General features: G+C 41.3%; 2 protein-coding genes across 2 annotated transcripts in view; both read left to right on the plus strand.

Moving 5' to 3' along the window:
* JARID2 (jumonji and AT-rich interaction domain containing 2) overlaps positions 1-23,640 on the plus strand; it is a 658,143-nt gene that overhangs the window by 458,807 nt on the left and 175,696 nt on the right. The gene's annotated exons all lie outside the window — the stretch shown is intronic.
* MYLIP (myosin regulatory light chain interacting protein) lies at positions 5,194-22,524 on the plus strand. Its single transcript, XM_063325849.1, has 7 exons — positions 5,194-5,458; positions 6,604-6,794; positions 17,140-17,325; positions 18,088-18,285; positions 18,630-18,794; positions 20,341-20,761; positions 21,131-22,524. Exons 1-7 carry the CDS (start codon positions 5,372-5,374, stop codon positions 21,218-21,220), a joined length of 1,338 nt encoding a protein of 445 aa, XP_063181919.1. The 5' UTR covers positions 5,194-5,371; the 3' UTR covers positions 21,221-22,524.

A 23,640-nucleotide genomic window follows, 5' to 3' on the forward strand; every position in this document is an offset into this window, starting at 1 on the left:
CAGCAGATCCCTGAAGTGATCAAAGCCTGCATGCCTAAAGTCCAGGGTCATAAGCTTGGAATATATCCTCCTAGTTGCCCTGAGGATCTTAAATTCTATCACTTCATGGTCACTGCAGCCAAGGTTATCCCTGAGCCTCACGTTGGTCACCAGCCCTTGTCTGTTGGTGAGAACAAGGTCCAGCATAGCACCTTTTCTTGTTGGTTCCTCTACCGTTTGGAGGAGGAAGTTGTCATCAATGCACTCCAGGAACATCCTGGATTGCTGGTGCCTTGCTGTGTTGTCCCTCCAGCAGACATCAGGGCGATTGAAATCCCCCACAAGGACCAGGGCCTGTGAATGGGAAGCCACTTCCATCTGCTTATGGAGGGCCTCATCTGCTTGGCTCTGCTGGTCAGGTGGCCTGTAGCAGACCCCTACTCTAACATCGCCTTCCCCTGTCTTCCCTTCAATCTTAACCCATACACTCTCAACCAGCTCATTGTCGTTCCCCATGTGGAGCTCCATCGATTCTATCTGGTCACTGATGTAGAGGGCAACACCTCCTCCCCTGCCTGTCCTTCCTAGCAGGAATATACATACATAGCAGGAATATACGTACATACCTACAAGGTGCATCTCTCCAGCATCCAGTCTCAAACACAGTCTGCCCAGTAGCTGCCCCTGGATCCCAGTCTCCCCAGTTGCTGCACCTGGACATACAAGCCCTTGAGGTGGCACACCACTCCAGCTGGTGGTACAGACCATCACAGACACAAACACACACACACACACACAGAACCAGCCAGAGCTGTCCAGGACTCCCCTGGTCCCAATAGTCATCCCCCTGTGCTCTTACCCCTACAGACCAGAAGTCGCTCACATACCCAGAGGTGGTCCTTAGAGACCTCCAAACCCATCCTGGCCCCCAGACCACTCCACCTACTCACTGGCATGAGCTTTGCTATTGGTCACACACGAACTCACTCCAGTTGCTGCACCACAGATGCCCATACACACAGGGAGTAGAAACCCTTACTGGAAAACAGTTGAAGGTGGAGTTTAATAACGAGACAGGACAGACTGTGCTGGTCAGGAGCAGGGCATCGCCAGACAAGCATCCTGGCCAGCCAACTCTTTATGCATAGATGAACCCTTTTATTCCATTATACCTCTATTTCCCGCACTTGTTCCTACCCAAATCTCCTAAATCCCTCCTTTGTCCCGCCTTTGATTCCTCCCCTAAACATTCCATCATAAGTCCCGCTTAATCTCCAAAAGTTCTTCCCCTGCCTCCCCTAATGTGTCCCACACTCCCAGCTAGCAACCCTCTTAGTCCAAAAGGTAACCTGGAGAGCTGCTCCCCATGGCTCATGGTGATGGGTTTCACACCTGGGCAGTGGGGCTGAGGCTCTGCTGGGACAGCCCTGGGAGGGGCTCAGACAGCATCTCCTTTCCTCTGAGTCTTTAATTTGGGCTGCCATTGTGCCCCATGTGCTCCTCTGGCCTTATGGAGATGGGTCTTTTATGACTTTCCTGTGATGGGAGTGGGGAGAAGCCAATGATCTGCCAATAGCCTGACAATACATATTTATTTAAACCTACTTAATATCTCTTAATTAAAACCAGATGAGGAAGCAATAAATCAGAACAGGAGAAGAGCATACACAAGGACAAGAACAGGGAAACAGAAAGCAACGGTCTAACATCTTCATACTGGTTCTGATTATTATATAAACTGGGATTACAATTAAAAATACTTTGTTCATGCAGCCATTCACTCATGCTAGAACAAAAGGCACCACACACAATCAGCACTGTGAGAAGTCTGTTGGAGTTTAGCGTTCCTAGAGAAAGGCAGGCTGCTATTTTACGCAGGGCTACAGAAGCTCATAATTTGTCTGGGTTATTGTCTCCCTCGCAGTTTGTAGAGGGCACCTTTCCTCCAAGAGCTGGAATAACACAGTACTCCCATGCATGCCTTTAATTTGTCTGCCACCAACGGACAGTAAAGATAAATGATAGTTACTTCTAAAAACTGGGTGAAGCCTCATCCTGAGCACATGCAGGAGCTGAGCATTTCTAACCTTTTACCCTGCAGCATAGTATTCTGTAGCAGTAAAGTATCCTGAATTTGATCAGAGTCAATACCAACAAGCAATACAAGAGAGGGCCTTAGAGAAGATCTTGCATAAACATCTGGGTAGAGAGACCATAACTACACTACTGGATTCCTCACAAGGTGAAGTATCATGGCAACTACCTGGGGAATCTTGTGAACAAAAATCTGTACAAGGAGAGGCATAAGCCTTTATTGGAAACAAGGTTCAGTATTGCCGTGCTTGGGTCTAAATTACAGGATCTGGAACTTATTATTTCCCTTCTCCAAGCAATTGGCTTTCCATTCAAATGTCAGACAAGGAGGCTCTACAACTAATATTTGCTATGGGAAGTAGGATTGACAAAAAATGAACCTTGCAGAGGAATTACATCAAGGGAAAACAATCAAGAAGAGTTAGGCAAGGAACTTTAAATATATTAATGTATATAAGGTGAATTACTTACACACAAAATGATACAATAGCAAAAGATTGACCCATCATAGAGATACTTCTGTTGTATAGTACAGAGCATTTCATGACATACAGTAGTGAGATAACATGTTGATAGACAATGTTCTTTTACGACACACAAAGGGTGAACATCCATGCTATAAGCAGTTTGACAGTGTACCTTACTTAGTGTTGTTGATTCGTCAAAGAGACCAGGGAGGAGACTGTAAGAAGTTTCTTTTTTTTCTCTCAGACAGAGCCCAAAAGGTTGCAATGAGCACTTGTCACAAGAGAGCTGTCTCCTGTGTGCTACTGCAGGACTCGGTCCTTTACTCTCTCCTGTAGAGCATGAATAAAATATCACGGACTGTGAAATGGAATGTATTTCTATGACAGGGGTGTCCAGATGACACCCTTGAAAAGCAATGCTTGTTTTACACAGGGCTTAACCAATCTATGCAATTTACTGCCAGAAGCTATTTTTGTGGCTTACAGTTTAGCAGATTTCAAAGCAGGGTAACACTTTTGCAGACATAATAAGAACACCTGCATTTACATTAAGTCAGATAAAAGGAAAACACAGAATGGATATTAATATATATAGAAAAGGTAAGATCTCTGGGACAAGAATCATCTGTTTCTATTTGTCTGGACAATGCCTAGCACAAGATGAACTGATTCCTAGTATACAAGTAGCATGGATAAATAAGTAAAGGCTAATCTACTAGGTATAAGCCAACTTTAACTGTTTAGTGGTCGAGAAAATATATAAGCACTTTATCTCACAATTACATAAAGATTTCTTGCACTTTCCTCTGTAACATCTGATCTGAGCTACTGTCAGGGAGAGGATATCAGAATAGTAATGGCATGAGTCATCATGGCAGTTTTTGTGCTTCTTCTTAACAGCTCTAGGACGCCTTTGATTATGACAGAAACACAGAAATCACACAAAACACCTCAAGACTGCAATATATAGAGGTAAAACTAAAATAAAACTAAAATCTTATTTCCTGCATCCACTCTGACAGAAACTATAGAACAAGTGGAGAATACAGGCTTTATTCCATACTAAAATATTTTGTGTTGGTTTTGTTAGTGGCTAATCCCCTCATAATTAAGTCCCTCCCAAAGAGTTTTTTTCCACATAAAATCATAGAGTTAACATAGTTTTTCAATTTTGTTCATCTTTCTTTCATGTTATTTGTTTTTCTACGCTTCACTCTATGAGTCTGCTCTTTTAAGACTCTAAGCTCTTTGGCGTAAACACTGTAGACTGGGGCATGAAAAATCTAAGCTAGTAAGTGTACAGGTGAAATGCAGCACCTTACAGGTTTGACATCTAATGTTCTGACCCTTACTTGCCTCCTACTGTTCTGCCATGTTCAGAATTGGGCAGTCTTCTAGTTACAGAGTTCACATGAACAAAATGGATACAGCTCTGTCTACACTTATGAGGATATCAGCCATGTACTGTGTTTGCAGAGTTCCCAGCAGAATGAGCATCTGTTCTGAGAGTTTCTTTAAGACAAATTGGCAAGCACAGCAGAAATTATCAGACAGAATCAAGTGACCCATACACAAGGGAACAAGCTAATATTCAGCCCCGTGGTGACCTTGCCTTCGCGATGTGGCTCGTTCTTCTTCCTAATACCCTTCACTGCATTTTCAGATCTCCTTTTCTTCTCTTAGTTCTTCCTCTGACAGCCTACTTGTTCCTCACCACTGCACTGCTCAGTACGTCTTTGATCTGCATTTATTTTGGGGAACCTACACAGCGTGCTTTTTGTACTTAGTCCTCTCTGCCGTTTCAATTTACATTGTTAAAGCAGCCATAAACTACTTTACTCTATGTACCTTGTGTATGTTTGTCAAACAAATACTTCTAAGGGCTCGCCCGATGCAGGTGTTCCTCCGCTGGCCAGGAATCCCCTACAGGCTTCGCACCTACAGAGTTCAATGAGTGCAAAAGCTCCGTCATCCATTTGCACAACAGTCGGTGGCAGCTGCAATATCACTTGACCGGTCCCTCTCAAAATTTCCATGTTTTCAGTGCTTTCCAGACTGCATAACACAAAGTTGGAGAGAGGGAATATGGGAAAGAGAGCATTAATCCAGGTGTTATTTTCCCCTCAAAGGAATGTTTGCAAAGCCTAGAGATGAGCCATGAAAATATTTGGTCATGGCCAAATTAATTTTGTAAAGAGTCCCTGCCAAGTGTGTTCGGTCTCCACTTTCATATACTCTTCCAGTTAGAAGAACTCACTTTGCTGCGATTTAACCGGACATAATTTCCGGGTAAGAAGTTCTAGGCTGTTGCAGGCGGCGGCGGATGAAGGCAATGCGGAGAAACTGGGTGCCGAAGGGCGAGAGCTCCCTTCCGGGCGACCAAGCCGTGGCGAGCATCGCCTGCGGCGGCGCCTGTCCGCGCCGGGCGGGGCCGGGCGGGGAGGAGGGAGCTGTCCCGCCGGCGGCCCCGCGCGCCGGCAGGGGGCGCCAAAGAGCGACCACAACAAACGCCCTGCCGGGGACGGAGGCGCTGATTGGTGGCGGCGGCTGCCCGCAGCGAGGAGCGGCGCCCGGCGATTGGTCCGCAGGTGCCGCTCGGAGGGGGGGGAGGGAGAGGCGGAGGGTATATATAGAGGGAGCGGAGCCGGCGGAGCCCGATCAGTAGGGGAGCGTCGGCTGGTCTTTGCCGGTGTCCGGGCGTGGGCGGCCGGGGACAAGCGTACCTCAGCCTGTAGCGATAGCTGCCATTCCGTGGCGGCGGCGGCGGCAGCAGCAGCAGAAGCAGCCGCTGCGGGTGTCCGTGGCGGCGGCGGCGCTGGCTGGCCCCAGCCATGCTGTGCTATGTGACCAGGCCGGACGCGGTGGTGATGGAGGTGGAGGTAGAGGCGAAAGCCAACGGCGAGGACTGCCTCAACCAGGTGAGGGGCCGCCCTGCTCCCGCCGCCCTTCGGCCCCCGCCGCCTTCCAGGGGCGCCAGAGCTCGCTGTGGTGGGGAACGGGGACCGCTGGGCAGCGCAAGACCGTTGGTGCCTGACAGGCGCGCACGAGAGCCAGCGGGCGCGCGTCACCCCCTGCCTTGGCGAGGGGCTTTTGGGGGGGGCAGGGGGGTGGGGGGGTTGCGCGAGCAGCACGGCCTGGGCGGCTCGCGGCGCCCCCGCGGCGCGCGCTCCGGCCCTTGAGGGCGGCGGTGGCGGCGCGAACCTGCGCGGGGGCGTCCGCGGCGGCGGGGAAGGATGGCGGGGGGGCGGGGAGGCGCCGCAGTCTCCCCGCGTTCCTTCTGGGGTTTTATGGGTTGGTTCCCCCCCCCCTCTTGTTGGATGCAGAGGTTGCTGCCTCCCCCGCCTCCGGGCTCTCCGTCCCTTTTCTCTTTTACTGCGCGTGGTTTGAGGGCAGGCGGGGGAGCCGGGGGAAGGCCTCGGCCTCACCGCTGCAGCTTGTCCCTAGGGTGGGGGCCACGGATGGGACCCGGCTGGCCGGGCTTCAGACCGCCCGGGCGATGACGGGATGATCCCCCTGGCCTTCTGGGGCCGTGCTGGTTGAAGCTGTCCGTCCAGGTGCTTTCGCCGTTCCGTCGCCACTGCCTCGGTGTCGTTGCGGCTGTGGCGGTTGCCGTGAGGATGCTGGAGAGACCCAAACGTTGCAGCCCAGTCTGTTGGTGGCTTCTAAATACAACTTGTGGGTTGTACTTTTTTTCTCGTTTTTGCTTAGAAAGTGCTGTTGGCTGTGATGTTGAATAACAGATAACTCTCCTCTTTTGGAAATCCACTGACCCTCTTAAGTGCGAGGAGGGGGAGGAATTTGACCGTAGAAGTCCGTGTGTTTTTCAGCTATTCGAGAAATACGCGGCTTATTCATAGCCTTTGTCTACGTGGTCTTTTGTACACAACTTAAAATCCAAGTAATTAAGTAAATTTTTTGTATAAAGGTGCTTATAGCAGGATTTATTTTTTGCGTTTTAAGCAAGCAGTCTGAAACTACTTGAGTCAGGTGATATTTTTCATTGTTACGTTGTGGGCTCGATTGTTATCTTGTAGGCTCATTTTAAAGAACCTTTTTCTTTCAGGTTTGCAGGAGGTTGGGAATTATAGAAGTTGATTATTTTGGACTGCAGTTCACTGGCAGCAAAGGGGAGAATCTGTGGCTGAATTTGAGGAACAGGATCTCCCAGCAGATGGATGGTTTAGCCCCTTATCGATTGAAATTAAGAGTCAAGTTTTTTGTAGAGCCACATCTTATCTTACAAGAACAGACAAGGTAAGGTAAAGATGGTTGTAAGTAGAGCTAATTTATTTTGTTTTCAGTTTCTGAACTCACAAAAGTGATTACATGCTGACCTTATTTCTTCCATCTTGTGGTAACCTTAGCTTGAAAACAAAACTTTTCTGTGTAGTTTTGAAAACCTCGTGTTATTTAAATGTGTTACTCCTTTTGGGGCTGGGGGGGTATAAAACTAGTAGTATTGTAAGTATTGTGTAGCTAACAGTAAGTAGTGAGTGTAGGTAATTCCTTGAGCACTTAGTGCTGGAAGTGGAAGAAACTAAGTTACCAGTAGCAAATTATTTATATGGTATTTGCATGTCCGATAGTAACCCCTGTTCATTGGTGTTACTCTAGGTCATTCTAAACCACTGGTACTGAAAGACAGGAAACAATTCCTCCCACAGTGCAAAAAACTTGCTGAATTCCTTTTTGTCTGGTGTTATGTTACAGTAACTTTCAAATTGCTACAGGCCCTTTGAGGCTACAAAAGAAACAGCTGTTTTGCTTCTTCTGTGGCCAGTCCTCTTAACTAAATTGTTATACTGTTATCCAATCCTAAGAATTAGTCTTCTAAGATTAGTAGCGAACATTTGCTTTTGCTCCTTGAGTTCGATTACCACGAGTTGCAACTGAGTTATATTTAAAGAAAGCTGAGCACATATATTTAATGCTGACCTTTCAACGATTTTTTCCTATTAGCTTTAGATAGTACAGTAAATACAAATGGGGCAAATTGAAAACAAGCGTCTACATGATGATGCGAAAATATGTTTCACTACTCACCTTAACTTGGTACTTTCAGAATTAAGACCATGGATACAACATGGTTGTTCTGCATAGAATATTTGTCTAAAGATTTTGGTCAGAGGCTGACAGCATGGTTTGGTGTTTGTTTCATAGGAAAAAACGGTCTTGAGCTAGGAGCATGCATATATTGTCTGGGTTTTTTAACTAATGTGCAGAGGAGAGACTTTCAGCTAGCAGTAGTTTCACCTCATCAATCTGGTTGAAATTTTCAGAATGTTGTGGAGTTAGACCATAGTTGTCCTGTATAATAGCTTTAGTTAGGCCAAATGTTCTAACCAAACTCCAGCAGTTTTGATGCACCTTACTTTGGAAAAAATAAATTCCACTATCCATGGCATATTTTTGGGTTGTTTTGGGGTATTTTCTTTAAATAAACTTGTTGTCTTATTTAAATATTATCAATGAGAATATGTATAAAACCAAATAACAAAGGATTTTTATGTAGAACAAAAGGAGTAACACAGCTTGCTACTTGATGAGGCAGAAGAGATTATCCTGAGCATGCTGGATGTGTCTCCACACACAGACCAAATTGGGGTAAATCTGAGGAAACCTAAAGTTGATATGATTGGCATTTTTCTGCTATCCTTGATGAATGTTTGTTCAACTTCACAAGGTTTTTGCAGACACCTGTGTTCATGCCTCCCACACTGTTGATGCAAGACTTGGCAGGTTGTGCAAGTTAATAGAGAGCTTGAACTAGTGAAACATGCCCCAAGGGCCTAAAAGACAGGTTGTGTAGCTAGGATGTAACAGAGCATGTATATGTACATCAAAGTAGCAAGTACTTTTCCACTATAAAGATGACTTTAAAAGGTTGTAGGTGGGACAAGCTGTCTTATATATGAATTAAGACTGTTCGAAAACTATTATTTTTAACAAACAGTTAATTGTAAAATCAATTGAGGCTGAGTCATCAGAAGAGATATATTAAAATTCTGCTCTGGAAATAACTATTTCTAATTTTGGCGAGCAACAGGCATTGGAACTAGTATTTAATGTCACTCTGCCTTGCAAACAGGAATGCTACTGAGGCTGGGAGTACTGTGTCCAGTTCTGGGCTCCCCAGTTCAAGAAGGACAGGGAACAGCTGGAGAGGTTGCAGCAAAGAGCTATGAAGATGATTAGGGGAGTAGAACATCTCTCATGAAGAAAGGCTGAGGGACTTCAGTCTTTTTTCAGTTTGGAAAAAAGAAGACTGAGGGGGAATGTTATCAACACTTATAAATACTTAAAGGGTGGGTGTCAGGAGGATGGGGACGGGCTCTTTTCAGTGGTGCCCAGTGACAGGACAAGGGGTAACGGGCACAAACTTGAACATAGGAAGCTCCATCTAAATATGAGGAGGAACTTCTTTACTTTGAGGGTGGCAGAGCACTGGAACAGGCTGCCCAGAGAGGTTGTGGAGACTTGCAAAAACTCGCCTGGACGTGTTCCTGTGCAACCTGCTCTAGGTAACCCTGCTCTGGCAGGGGGGTTGGACTAGATGGTCTACAGAGGTCCTTTTCAACCTTATTGTTCTGTTAATCTATGATTCAGTTAAGCTGTTCATCCTGAGTATTTTTAGTGTTTTTGCTAAAAACAAATACAAGTTGTAAAATAGTTTGCAATAGCTGCCTTTTAGTTGTGTATGCCCAGAAGTCTATGTGTAGCAGACCTAGAATTCCATAGTGCCTGTGGTTAATGTATATTTCTGTAGTGTTGGCACTGAGTTTTAGTGATTTTCTTTTTTTCTACTTGGGTTTGCTCGAGGATTTATATATGCACATAACTGGATTCATATTTAGTTTGCATGTAAGCATGTGTGGTATCGAGGAGAAGACAAAAAACTTGTTAAACCTGTCACCTAACTTTAAATCAATAGGTATTGCCTAGAATAGAATTGCAAGGATTAGCTGTACAGTTACAGCTGACACCTTTTTTTCTTATCTTTACTTGTGAAGTCAGTGTGCTTGTTGACAAAGAAATAGTGACAGGTATACTTGGTTTCCTGTAGCAGTTATGTCCACAACTTTCTGGCAGAGCTGTTGCCTTCTGGTCCCTGGTGTGAAGAATGCTGAGGAAGTCTCCCAGTCTCTTACTTGCTGCCTTGAATGCTGTTGTTACGTATAAATTAGATGCATGTTAAGACTGCTTTTGAAATCTAGGAAGCTGCAAGTAATTCTAAATTTTGTTGATATCCTTCATCGTGATGATAATAGCAAATGTTGTGACTGAGTTGTTACCAGGTTTTTTTTCTACATACTTTAGAAGCTTTGTCAGCCCCAGGTGTACTGCATCAGATTTCCTTGTCTTGCACTTAAATTAAAAACTCAGGTGTATGTTTGTAGCAATTTAATGTTCAGGTTTCTACATGCTGTGTGAAAAGCTGATCTGGCAACTGAACATCAACCTCTGCTTCTGTTACCTTTAATCAGCGTGCATGCAATCCAGTGGAAGATCGCAACCTCATGCATTTTAATCCTCTCATGCAAGGGAGCCTTCTCACTGCTGAGTGCAAAGGCAGAGCAGGCTGCAATTGTACCTTTAACCGCTAGGGCAACCAACCACCTTCACGAAGTGCTTTTGTGAATGGGAGAATTGCATGGAAAAAACCCTTCTTACTACACTGTGTTTCCTTTTACAGGGTTAAAAGTCGTTTATTTCTATTGTTCTTTAGATCTCAATTTCTAATTTTTTATTTGACTGTCCCGTACTGAATTTCACCACAGGATTTTGCAGTTTAGAATTGTTTTCAGTGGAATTAAAGTGCTTCAGTGCAAGAACGCTATTCAGATTTAATCTGCTGCTGTCAACTGGAGTCTTAAAAACAAGTCTGAAATGAGAACAGTGTGCTTGTTTAGAGGAGTTTGGATAACTATATATTTTTCTGAATGGAAGATCACATTTGTGTGAAAAGGACTGCTATCTTTTTGCTTAAAGATACACGTGATGGTCCAAGATCTAGGTCGTAAACTCCGGTGTATGTCATGTTCGTTTTCACTGTTTTCTGTATTTCTTGATAAGTTAGTAGAAAAAGTAAAAAGTAGGGGGGGTTGTGAGAATGATTTACGAGTGTGTTTTGTGTCGAATTTCATGAAGCATTGAATTCCAGCGAGGAGCTGAGACTCGCAGAAATTATTCTAGTTCACTAATCGGACTTTTCCGGGGACTTTTTGACTAGGGGAGCAGAGGGGCTGGCAGGGATCCCCCCTCCCGGGCGGGAGGAGCCGGGCTGCTGGCGGCGGCGGGTGCGGCCCTGGCGCTGGGGAAGCACCGCCGAGTAATTCCAGGTCGTTGACTGGGAGTAACCTCGACTCAGAGCGAATCGGCGGCTGCGGCGCCGGGGCACGGCCCAGCGGCCCGGGGAGCACAACTCCTGATTGGCCTGAGCCTCTGTCTCGGGGCAGAAAGTTCTCCTGCTCCGGCTAAAAAAGCTTTCTTTGTGAAACGTGTAGCAGAGAAGTCTTGAAACTTGCATCCGCCTTAACAATGAGAGTGTTTGCCGAGCGGCACAAGAAGCAAATTCTGCCGAACGGTCGTCCAAGAGAACAATGGTTTTAAGTCTGGCGTGATAAAGTCAACATTGCAGTGATTGCTCAAAAGTAGAAATAATTTTGAAGTGAATCATTTTTTGAGCAGTGTAAGATTTACCTAGATGTACTTCAAAATGGGCAAAGTTATTTATCTTACACAATATGACTGAAAATCAAATATTTATATGTAAGCCATGACAACTTAAAATAACATGTCAGATTCTAACAAGCCCCAAGATCTCATGAAGCATTCAAAAAAGGTGTGTTTTGCCAGCCTTGAGATAGGTAATTATTGTTTTGGAGGCTGTTGAAAGTTTTGTGCAATATTTGCCAGTATTTGAATTATATTTTCAAAGTACATTGCTTTTGCAGTGTTATCCAGTTGTATTGATGAACTAGTACAAATTAAAAACCGGCTTGTAAAAAATTTTGAGCAGTTAGATACATGTAGTAGGTAGAAAATCAGAAAAAGTCTATTCTTCTGTAGCATTGGCTAGCCAGTGCAGCAGTGTAATTAATGGTATTTGCTGCGATGCAATAAAACAGTCTGCTGTAACAGACACCAGGGTGAGTTTAATGGATCCGCTTGTCTAAATTGGAGTTGAATCGCAGTTAGTAACCTTTCACCCACTCTGCTGAGAGCAAATAAGAACAAAGATACTGAGGAACATAATTGTAACTGCATGGTGTTGCTTTTTCATATGGAGTGGCCTTATATGTGCTTTTAAAAACAGAATTCCATTATAGAGATGTCTATCAATATATTTTTAGGGGGGAAGTATACTTTTTAATTTTGATTCCTTTAGACTACATAGAGTTGTAAATTTACTTCACAGTTGGAAAGAGCCTTACCCTGTGGTAAGGAGTGTCATAACCCAAAGAGAACAGACAGTTCCTTGGGATACATGCTAAGATTCTTGCCAGTAGTTTGGCAAGAGAATGGGTTCTTCTGGCTACATTTCTAGTTTAGAAAACATTAGTTGTATACAGATACTCTTATTGGTAAAAGATTGTGGTTTGACACTTCTTCCACTGACAGCTAAGTTTAGAGCTTAAAATTTTTAATATAGTCTTTAGATTTCTATTTGCCCTGTTATCCTTTCCTTGATTAAAAAAAGTAGTAGAAACAAAGTTTTTGGTGCAGAAAATGTAATACATGTAATTGTCTTCTGTGAGTTAAGAAAGAGAAATTAATCTTGTATTACATCTACTCTACACTTTGCATAACACTTTATTTTGTGGGGTTGTTATTGCCAGCTCAGTTGTATGAACACTAACTAGGTGATTTGCCTCCTGTAGAAATTTCATTGTAGTGAAGTATTGACATCCATTTCTGGTAGTGGTGTTCAGTATAATCAGCCTGCATAAATTGCTTCACAGGGAGGCAAAAAGCAATTGATGTGATATCTAGGTTTGTGACTTTGGTAGCTGTAGTTTTTTGAAAAATGGGCCATCTGCTGAAATCTCATTGCAACCTCCCCTTTCTACAGCGTTTGTATCAAATTATTTATGTGCAACTGAAAAACATTAATCACACTGTACATTTGATTTTACTGAGTGCTTTAATATGCACATAGAACTTAAATTGTGTGAAGAGCACTGCGCCAAAAGTAAGGATACCAAATGAATATGAAGTCACCAGTGTAACTAGTGCTTGAGGAAAGCATGTGATCATGTTCTAATTCTAAAACTCTTTTTTTTTTCTTCCTTTGGAAAGGAAGAAACTCTGCCTGGGCAATGACTAATGAAGTATAGCCTTGGTGAACATGATGCTTTGTCCTCTAATGAGTATTACTATGTACTGTTTTGAACTATCAAACTGAAAGGAAATGTTCTATGATTGAAGATACAGGAATATCTAGTTAGCATGGGGGCGGGGTTGGGGTGGGATTAATGCTGGTTTAGGTTATATAGACTGTCTCTTGTATTAATGCTGTAGACCTCAGGCTACAAGTGCAATGAAAACTTCTATTTGTTCTTAAAGCTGCCATTAGTTGTTCAATGTCTCAACATGTTCAGCAGGTGTTAAGATGACTAGGAACCACATTGGTTGGTAAAGTTCTGAGTTGTGAAGGATTGTTTTCTACGAAGATTTAAAGATGAAATGAAAATTTGGCTAGAGTAGTGAAAGCTGCAGAATGTGCTACCTTTTGTCTGACTTGAGTTACTTGTCAAATTAGAACAGGTAATATTAATGTATAATGTATAACTGAAGTGGTGAAGGATGCAGAAACAAAAATGATTAGTTTCTTATGGTAGTCAGATAAAGACATTCTACCAGTAATGTTGGAAATGCAACCTTTAGAGGACTTCAGTTATAAACATTCAGTTTTCATTTTTAAAACAACTTAATGTTTTAAAACTTGCTAGGAAAAATTCCATTGAGTATAAAATACTAACACTGAAATAAGTCCTTGAAAAACTCAGTACTGTTTTGTTGTACAACCTGAGTATCTTTAGAGGTGGAAAAAGCTTTAACAGTTGGGGTTTTTTTGTATCCAGAGTTTCCTAGAGAGAAGGGACAGTGGATTGAGTACTATTAAGTGATTAGGTCACAATCTAATTTACAAAAACTGCCAGAAGTACTTTCTGATAACTAATAGAATCTGTAATATGACCAGGTTTTCTATAGACAATCTGTAGTCCTTTAGACTTAGCAGAATTAGATAAGAAACTGCCTCAAGGTTCCCAGTGCTTTAGTTTTGCTTGTCTGTATTCAGCAATAAAAGCATGTTCTTTTGCCTTTCTGTTTCAGGATCAAAAGATTTTTTTTTTATTTTTGTGTAAAAAAAAAAAAAAAAATCTGCTTTTATAATCAGATTCTGGCTGGTATCATGTTTTGAACCTTGAAGGAGGATGATTTTGCAGTAGATATATTAATATATAACTTTGGAGAAGTGCCGTGTTAGGCTGGATGGACTAATGCAAATCTGCACTAATCAGAATCACTTCTTCAGATGCATAAAGTGGTTGCAGCCCTCACTGTCTTTCAATTTCTACATGCTTTTCCTTCGTCAAACACACTTAAATACTCAAATTTAAAAAAAAGTGAATTTACTACTTGAACTTTGGTTCAGAGCAGCTGTTGTACCCACTATGAAGTCATTCACTGTCATTCAAAAACTAATTTCACTGGCAGGCCCTGTGGGCTTAGGCCATCAATGGCATTTTTAGGTGCAGACCAATGACTTTGTAAGATGTCACAGAATGATAGGGGTTGGAAGGGACCTCTGGAGATAATCTAGTTCAGCACCCCTCCACCCCCCACCAAAGCAGGTTCATCTAGAGCAGACTGGACAGGGAAGCATCCAGGTGAGTTCTGAATGTCTCCAGAGACGGAGACTCCACTACTTCTTTGCACAGCCTGTTGCAGTGCTCTGCCACCCTCAAAGTAAAGAAGTTCCTCCTCATGTTGAGATGAAACATCTTATGTTCAAGTTTGTGCCTGTTTACCCCTTGTCACTGGGCACCCCTGAAAAGAGCCTGGTCCCATCCTTCTGACACCCAGCCTTTAAGTATTTATAAGCATTGATAAGACTCCCCCTCAGTTGTCTTTCTTCCAGACTGAAAAGACCCGAGTCCCTCCTGTTTGTCTGTTTTCTCTGACTCAACAAAATAGCTTACCATAGTGTAAGCCAGGACATGAACTTGCATAGCTTTAGTTACTTCGCAGTAACTGTCCCATATATGTGCCATACCTTTGTCCTCTTTATCAAAAAAATGCAAAGTAGCTGAGTCTGTGAGATCTTTTCCCTTATGTGATATGAGCCAGTGTCAGGAGGTTACTGCACGTTAGCTGATGTGATGTCATTTCACATTGTACTTCAAACTCATTTCTCTACCTATGCCATTACTGGCTTTTTAGTACAGTTGTTTCTGTAATGCATCTGTATTTGTAGGAGCAATCTTTTGTTTTTCGGCTCCCCTCTTAAGGTCAATAAGGTCTCCCCAGCAAGGGGAGAAGACTGACTTTTCTCTGTGCAGTCGATGCTGTTGTATGCATAAAATAAATTGAAGGTACAAGCATTTAGATGTGGTAGTTGTAAACACGTGTCAGCTAATAAGGATAAAATTGTCAGATATTTCTTTGAAATACTGTATGTGTAATTAGTACATAGTTCTAATGACTGGAAAACCTGTTCAAGTATTAACAGAGGACCAAAAGTGCATGAGAAGCCATTTATTTTATGAAATATTGATTGGAATTAGGAAAATGACTACTATTTCAATTTTTTGGCCATAGTTTTAGTAATTCATCAAATGCTTTGTCTGGATTTGTGGCCTGACCCCCAAAAGGATTATGTACAACCAGTGCATTTTAAAAGCCACAGATACACCTTTCTGTGGCCTAAGCCTAAGGAGTTATGAATTAGCAAGGTAGAAGGGGATTGGAGCAGAGGTTTGGGACTTGGTCCAAAAAAAAAAAAAGCCTAAACAAGGCATAACCTGCTAACAGTGGAGACAACTGTACTGTCTGAAGTTTGAGTCCTCTTGCCACCTAAACTTGTGTCCTGCAGAGAGTGGGGATATTAGCTTCCACCAGACACCTCACCTCCCGGCCCCTGCTAGAACTGCTGAAGTGTAGATTGGTGTCTAGACATCAGAGTGATGCAATTAAGCAGTTGTCACAACTGCAGTGAAACTAGCATACCTCAAACTGCTTGCAGAGGGGGAGGTGTTGGAGCTGTGACTTTCTGCAGTAAGTGCACTGTAGGTTAGTTTATGGGCTAATTTAATACCTATTTTTTCCTAATTGCAGAAGTTCTGCATGCGGGACATCTTTTGGACCACTGTTTTCTTAGGTGCAGCATTTACTTACCATAATAGAGCTAAGAATGTATACAGATTTTGCAAGTTAAGCAATTGCTCATAGTGCTGAAGAAGGAGTCCTGTTTGTCTTGTTGTACGTGGAATTGTAGAGTGCTACAACAGGATATACATAAGATACTGTCCAAAATTCCCGTTGGAAGGAAAGCAAATCACTCACTAGCATCTTCAATATAGCTTTTTAAGAAAAAGTAGATTATACTTAATTTTAGAAAAGTAAAACGTAAATGTCCTGTTACTGTGGAAGCGAAGACATATCCCTGTGGGTGTTAGGCTTCATTTATTGAAAGATATTTTTTTTCAGTGGTACATAATACTTCTGCATCTGGTTTCCATAAATATATTGGGTTCTAGAAATAAATGGTAAGAAATCTACATTGTCTTCCCTGAGGGGAGATAAGGATGAATTTATAGAAGTTAAAGGCAGACTATAGGGGAAATTAGTAGGCTGCTGTTAATGTTGGTGGAAATTTTTATTTGATTAACTGACCTATTAGATAAGAGCAGCTTTGTGAATTTCCCAGCTAGGTGTCAAACCTGCCTCGATCCCAAGTGCAAAAGTTGGTCTGACAAATATGCTTATGCAGTAGATGTTTCTGTATTTTATTCCACAACAGCTTTTCAGATGTTTCAAGTTATTCTATTAATCGTGTCACTGGCAAAAGTACCATCTTCCCTTTGACTGTGGTGGCAGAGGCATTTCAGCTGTGTAGGGAAAGTGTGGCTTCTTCTGTTGCATGATAGATGTGTATATATGCTGTTTTGGGCTGGTTTTCACAATTTGTTTTTCTGAAATGGAGAATAATTTGTGAATGGCAACCGAAGAAATATAAGCATAGGAAACTAATCCATATATATTTGATTAGTATTTTACCCACTAAATTGAAATTACGAAGTGGCCTTAGGAGTTAAAGCAGTTCTTATTCTTAAGAACATGATATTAAAGTGCTTGTGTCTTTTAATAGTGCTTTTAGATACTATTTTCAGTTGTAGCCTCATCTTTAAGAGTAAGTGAATAATAAGACAGAGGCCCTTTTCTTTCCATTGTGCCAGACTTTCTTTACTTGGTACATTTATTGCAAATTCTTCATCATGAAAGTAATGGTTACCAAACATATCTGAGATGTTATTTGATATGTACCTTGATTACAAACATCTTGTGTAAGCAAACATTTCTGATTCCATTGCAGGCATATGTTCTTCTTGCATATAAAAGAAGATCTTCTTGCTGGTAATCTTCAGTGTTCTTCAGAGCATGCCATTGAACTTAGTGCATTGCTGGCACAGATGAAGTTTGGAGATTATAACCAGAACACTGCTAAGTACAATTATGAAGAGTTGTGTGCAAAAGAGCTCACCACTACCATTTTGGAGAGGTAAAAATTGCACAATGATATATAACCTCCTTTTTGGAGACCAAAACCATAAGATTTTGCAGTGCCCTTAATAGCTGATGCTATAGTGTCTTGTATTGTTAACAAAATAATAATTTAGATAGTTTTGGAGATCAAAGTACAACCTGAACGTTTAACCAATATTCTGATTTCAGTTAATTTTTAAGCTTAATTATGAGTATATTTTTGTGAAAAGCAAAAGCTGTTAAACTCTAGTACTTGGGGAAATATAGGTATCTAAGTACTTGAAAGAGGGTAATCAAATTGCAAGTATGTCTTAAACCTAGACTTGTGGGGAAAAAAAGTAACAATGATTTATCTGGCTTAGTACCCTTACACTGAGAAGTAAACAGGATTCCAGAAACACCTTCATAGGTCAGTTCCTGAATATCAAGAAACTTTCAGTATGTCATGCTTTCTGTAGATGTTTAAGTTGTGAACTTAGTGGTTTTTCAGGTAAATACGTTGCAGGGCGTTGTTAGTTGGAAAGCCTTGATTAAATGTAACTTTTTAATTTCAAAGCAAATGTACAGTATTGTCTCCTGAACATTATCAGGATGTTTCAGCAATTCTCAGTTTTTTCCAGTTCATGATTACTGGAAATCTATAGCTAGATAAAGCAGGTCAGGAGCATTTAATAATCTGTTTAACTAGGTCATCTAAAAACCCATGTTAAAACAAGCTGCTGACAGTAACAGCACATACTTGAGTTATTTCACTTATCCTTAATCTTTTTCTCAACAGCATTATTGCAAAGCATAAGGAGCTAGAAGGTCTAAGTCAAGCTTCTGCTGAATACCAGGTTCTACAGATTGTTACCACATTGGAGAACTACGGGGTAGAGTGGCACTCAGTGAGAGATAGTGAAGGGCAAAAACTCCTCATTGGTGTTGGACCTGAAGGTATATCCATTTGTAAAGATGACCTCAGTCCTATCAACAGGTATGTGTTTTGTGGAACCATTTTCATCTTCCATTTTTCAGAAGTACTGAGAATGCTTCTAGGTTTTACATAAATATACAAAATTGCTCTATGAATTACTAAAAGGAGCTATTGGAATGTAGGATCTGAGGGCACTAACTCTTTATAATCAAGACGACATCTGGCCTTATAACTCTTGTATGTACTTTTTATATGTATTTTCGAGATGGCATCTTCAATCTAGCATTATAGACAACAGTTGGAGATCATTGTAGCACTTGATAATAGTGCACCATAGTAGTTTGTGGAAAATGCCCTTATCCTTAAAAGCTAAATAACCATTCTTTTCTTATATTCGTTTATAGGATTGCTTATCCTGTTGTTCAGATGGCAACTCAGTCTGGGAAGAATGTATATCTGACTGTTACCAAGGAGTCTGGTAATAGTGTAGTTCTCTTGTTTAAGATGATCAGTACAAGAGCAGCAAGTGGACTCTACAGAGCAATTACAGAGACACATGCATTTTATAGGTCAGTATTGCCACTAGAGTCAACTGCTGCTGCTCCTCTCCACAGTATTTAAGGGCTTAAGCAACCAGCAGTCTGACTGCACTTCAGAAATTCTCTGCAAAATTTCGTTGTCTTTCCAGCCTCTACTTTCCTCTTAAGTCCAGAAGCTGAACAGGTTTTTACTGCTTTCCATTTTGTGGGGTGGGAGTACAAGGCAAGTAAGCAAAATTTCTCAGTCTACCACTCTGAATGGTACTTCAGAATATAAATGAACTGTGTTCTTTGATACTTCATAAACAGTACATACATTTTTGTCTCTGTGTAAAAGGAAGGATGAGAAAGCAAAGGATAAGAAAGATCCTGTCTTTCAGAATCTGTAGTGTAGCTCATAGACACACATACTCTTTGTTTCTCCTTTATGTGGCTCCTCCAGTTGCTAGAAGCTATCTGCATGCCACCTTCTGATTTTGTTTCATGTCAGGAGATATCCATTGCCTTTACCATTTTATTCTTTGAGGTTGGGGTGCTTGTACTCCCTTGTTGATGGCTGATTTTTTTTTTCTAAATCCCTTTCATTGCTACTATGAGGTCCAACACTGATCAGTAGAACTAACTGTCAAAGACAGTGGTGATTTCTCTAAATTAACTATCACATATCAGTTTGAATTACTTTGTAAGAGAAGAATTGGACTTAAAGCAGAGGCAAGTGCATAAACCAGGCAAAGACCTGTCCAGCTTCTCAAATTGGGTCATCTTAATACAGTTACAGGCAACTAACATCAACTAGCTGCCTTTCTAACCACTGCAGCTCATCAGCAGCTAACCACTGCTTATTTTGTGAGCCTGATGTTAAGCATGTCTTGTTCTGCTCTGTCATTATATGCCCTTGCACTGCTGTTTTGCACTCTTCATACTTATTTACAGGCAATTAAAGCATTATATAACCTCATAGTCAGTCTTAACTTTTTGATCTTTGTCTATGCTTGTAACTTCTGCTGTCCTTCGTAGTTTCTGATTTTAATTTAAGCAGAATTTTAGCTAGGCAATAGCATTTGGCCACAAGCTTTAGATCTTGGACCTTAGGCCCAAGGGAGGCTGGTGACAAGTATGGTTAGGGGAACTGAAATACTCAGGGGCAGATATAAATGTCTTAATTTCTCTACGCTAAAAATTTTTGAGAGCCTGTCTAAAGAAGGAGGTGTTATGCTGAAGATTATTAATTGGAATTCTCTGATGCAGTGTTTGGATATTACCATGTAAAGAGGTGTTGCCAAGCATTGTCTGTCTATATTGGTATAATGCCTTAAGTCCTTTCCATAGGTTAACTCCATTTTACCAGACACCTCAGATTTTTGAAGATGTAAAATAACTGTTGCTTTCCCATTTTGCACTTTTCAAAGTAGAGTTGTCATGCAGACAACACTCGAAGTGCTTAAATGTTACCTCAGACTGCTTTTTTTTTGCTTTAATTTCAGTGCTGTTACTTCATCTTTGGGAACAAGTTATTGTAGGGTTAAGTTTATTAGTATTAACTAACCAAATTTGCATTTGTCCTGTTGTTTTATAGGTGTGACACTGTCACCAGTGCTGTCATGATGCAGTATAGTCGAGATTTAAAGGGCCACCTAGCATCTCTATTCCTGAATGAAAACATTAATCTTGGTAAAAAATATGTCTTTGACATCAAAAGAACATCAAAAGAAGTTTATGATCATGCAAGGCGAGCTCTGTATAATGCTGGCATTGTGGATCTTGTTTCAAGAAGTGACCAAACCCCACCAAGTTCCCCCCTTAAGTCTTCGGAAAGTAGCATGAACTGTGACAATTGTGAGGGTCTTAGCTGCCAACAAACAAAAGCTCTGCAAGAGAAGCTGCGGAAGCTAAAGGAGTCCATGCTTTGTATGGTGTGTTGTGAAGAAGAAATAAATTCAACCTTTTGTCCCTGTGGCCACACAGTATGCTGCAAGACCTGTGCTGCCCAATTACAGGTAATTGCCATTAAGATATGAGTTACCAAATATGTGGAAGTTTTGGTTTTCTGTGTACTTAACAGTTGTGGATTAATATGTTTATGTTGATATTCTAGTGAAACTTATTTTTAAATTTGTGTTTGTGGTAAACTAATTCCAAAGAACATTCCGTTTAGATAATGTGTTTGATAGATAGGTTTTAGCTGTGCTAACTTAACTTGTGGTGAGGGTCAGAATTGGCTGCATGTTTCTCATGATACCCTGTTTTAAATATAGATACTATGGAAAAGTGCTCTGTTACTGTGTACATGGAGGGAAGTCTCCAGTAAGTGTAGAGGCTCTCAAAATACAAAGTAAAATAATTTCCTAATGTTTTTTTCTTTCCAGTCGTGTCCTGTTTGCAGATCCCGTGTAGAGCATGTCCAGCATGTGTATTTGCCAACCCACACCAGTCTTCTCAATCTGACTGTGATATGATCTACGCATACACTTTAAACCCATCATGTACTTTTTAAACTGCACTAATATGAGATGCAACCATTGATTGTGAAGAAGGCAATCACTCTGGCACCTATCAGTGATCAAAAGCAAAAATACTGCATTTTTGAACATAAATATTCTTTGTTCAGCACGTCCAAAATGGTTTGGGACATCTTTTGAGAGCAGAAGTGTAATCAATTCATGTTACTTCAAAGGAGAATGATGCGTAAGTTTGTAGCATGGTGGTGTTGCCAAAAAGCTAAGTTACCCTGGAGAAATCTGGTGTACACATATTGATAGACCCAGCGAGAGCATTGCAGGCTCTTGTTTTACATTCTCTACATCCTTTTTAGTACAGTCACTCCATTTATTTTAATAGTAAGACTAGCTTTTTACAAATATCAGTTTAGTATGGCTCATAGTTTCTGCTTTTAGTAAACTGCGCTAAAGGGGAGGGAACTCTTTTTAAAAAAAAATTGGTTATTAAACTAAAGTTACAAGGCTTCATCAAGCAGCTGTGTTTAATTCAGAATTCTTGTAAATGGGAAACAATTCTGAGAGAATAGCTTTGAAAGGGTAGGACAAGTTTGTTAATCTCTTAAGTGTTGAGGGTGGGTCAGGAAAGTCTTCTGGTTGGCGATGTCCTGTGGAAGCACCGTTAATGGGGCTTCATTCACAGCTCTCAGCGGGCAAGGTACTCCCAGGTTTCCCACATCCAGCTTGGCTGGTGGTCTTGGGAGCTGCAGTCAGCTGCCCTTTAAGTTGGCTTTATTTTTGGAGACTGATTTTAAACTACTAAACATGTGCTGTTAATTTCTAAAATAAGGGTTGTGTATAATTTTAAATGCTTTCTTCAGTTAACATCTTTAGTGGGTAGGTCATTTCCTGCTAAAATGTTTTTAATCTCCACCCCCCTACTTGGGCATTTGGGGCTCTGGTTTCCTAGTGTATTCTCCAGGGTACAGAGGGAACTGGGGACCATGTTTGGGTGCAATACTGGCTTAAAGCTAGAAAAGTACACTGTCACTTTACTGAAATTTTCTGACTATACTTTTCATATTGCCTTAATGTAGCAGTAATGTGTGTTTATGCATCTGTTTCTTTGCACAGACATTTTGTCAAAATATTAAAACTCTACTTTTTTATGACACATTAGCATATAAACCTTATTCTAAGAGGGTATTTATTTTTTCACTTTGTAAAGAAAATTTTGTTTCCTCATGAAGGCAAGAGCTTTGTCCTATATCGTAGGCAACTTCTGTCTTTTTATATTCAGATTAATAAAGGACTTTAAAAATCTACTTTGTGTTATTGGTAAGACTTACTTTGTTCTGAAATTCATCTGAGGCATTACTGAACTGAAATGCAGTATGAGGCATTTTCAGTTTTACAGTCTTGAATGTTGTGTCATGTTATAAGAGGGAATGAAGTTTCTTCAGGTGCGTGCCACTGTCAAGGGAGGGGAGAAAAGTGTACTTTAAAACAGCTGATGTATTCCAACTGTAAAACAGCCTTCAGAATTAAATTTGTGAAGAACTTTCCTACAGTAAATTGCCCCAAATACATGGGGTATATTCCAGTGAGAGGAGAGAAATGAAAAAAAAAAAATGGAGCTTGAGAGGGGAGAGTTGGAGTTTCAGCAGTCCTGTCTATGAAAGATAGTAATTACAGGTGTGTTGGTGTCTTTTTTGACTGAAGCTATTCACATTTACTAACTTATGACTCTGCTTTCACATTCTTGAAGAGATGGGGCTTGAGTGTTTCCAGCATGGTCTTCCCCCCCCACCAGTAAGCTGAAGGTTGTAAGACAGTGCTGGGATCAGATCAAAGCTCTCCAGAATCCATGGAGCTCTATTCTGGTGAGTGTGAACTGAAGTCACTTAACTGTGACCTTTTAAAATGAATTTATTGCCATTTAAAACAGATTATTGCAGAGTAGCATGTCCTATTGTCAAGGCAGTTCATCAGGGACTGAAGCTTGAGGCTCTGGATCTAAAATTGTTCTAGGCAAACTCTGAAACCCTGCTGATCAGGGGAGGGGGAAGGTGGCTGGCAACTAGGCAATGAATTCTGAATACAAGAGCTGTTAACATCAAGTGTGCTGTGCACAAGATAACTTACCCTTTCAAAAGGTGAAAATTTCATCTCTCAACAAGTGGGTGCTACTGAATTTGCTTTCAAAGATAAAAGTTCTGAAGGGAAGTTATGTTGTCCCTATATGCCATTTACAGGAAGGAACAGGTACGCTAGTGTTCCAGTGCACAACAGTGCTAAAGCAAACCCTCCTCCTTTCCCAAGATTAGCTTGTTCTGTGCTAACAGAATTACATTAGTAACATCTAATCCATCATCCTATGGCAGCTGGCTGAAATGGGCTGTAAATTAATATAAATAGATGTAATACAGGCACGTGACTGA

Source organism: Chroicocephalus ridibundus, chromosome 2, assembly GCF_963924245.1.
Source record: "Chroicocephalus ridibundus chromosome 2, bChrRid1.1, whole genome shotgun sequence".
In the NCBI taxonomy this organism is placed as follows: domain Eukaryota; kingdom Metazoa; phylum Chordata; class Aves; order Charadriiformes; family Laridae; genus Chroicocephalus; species Chroicocephalus ridibundus.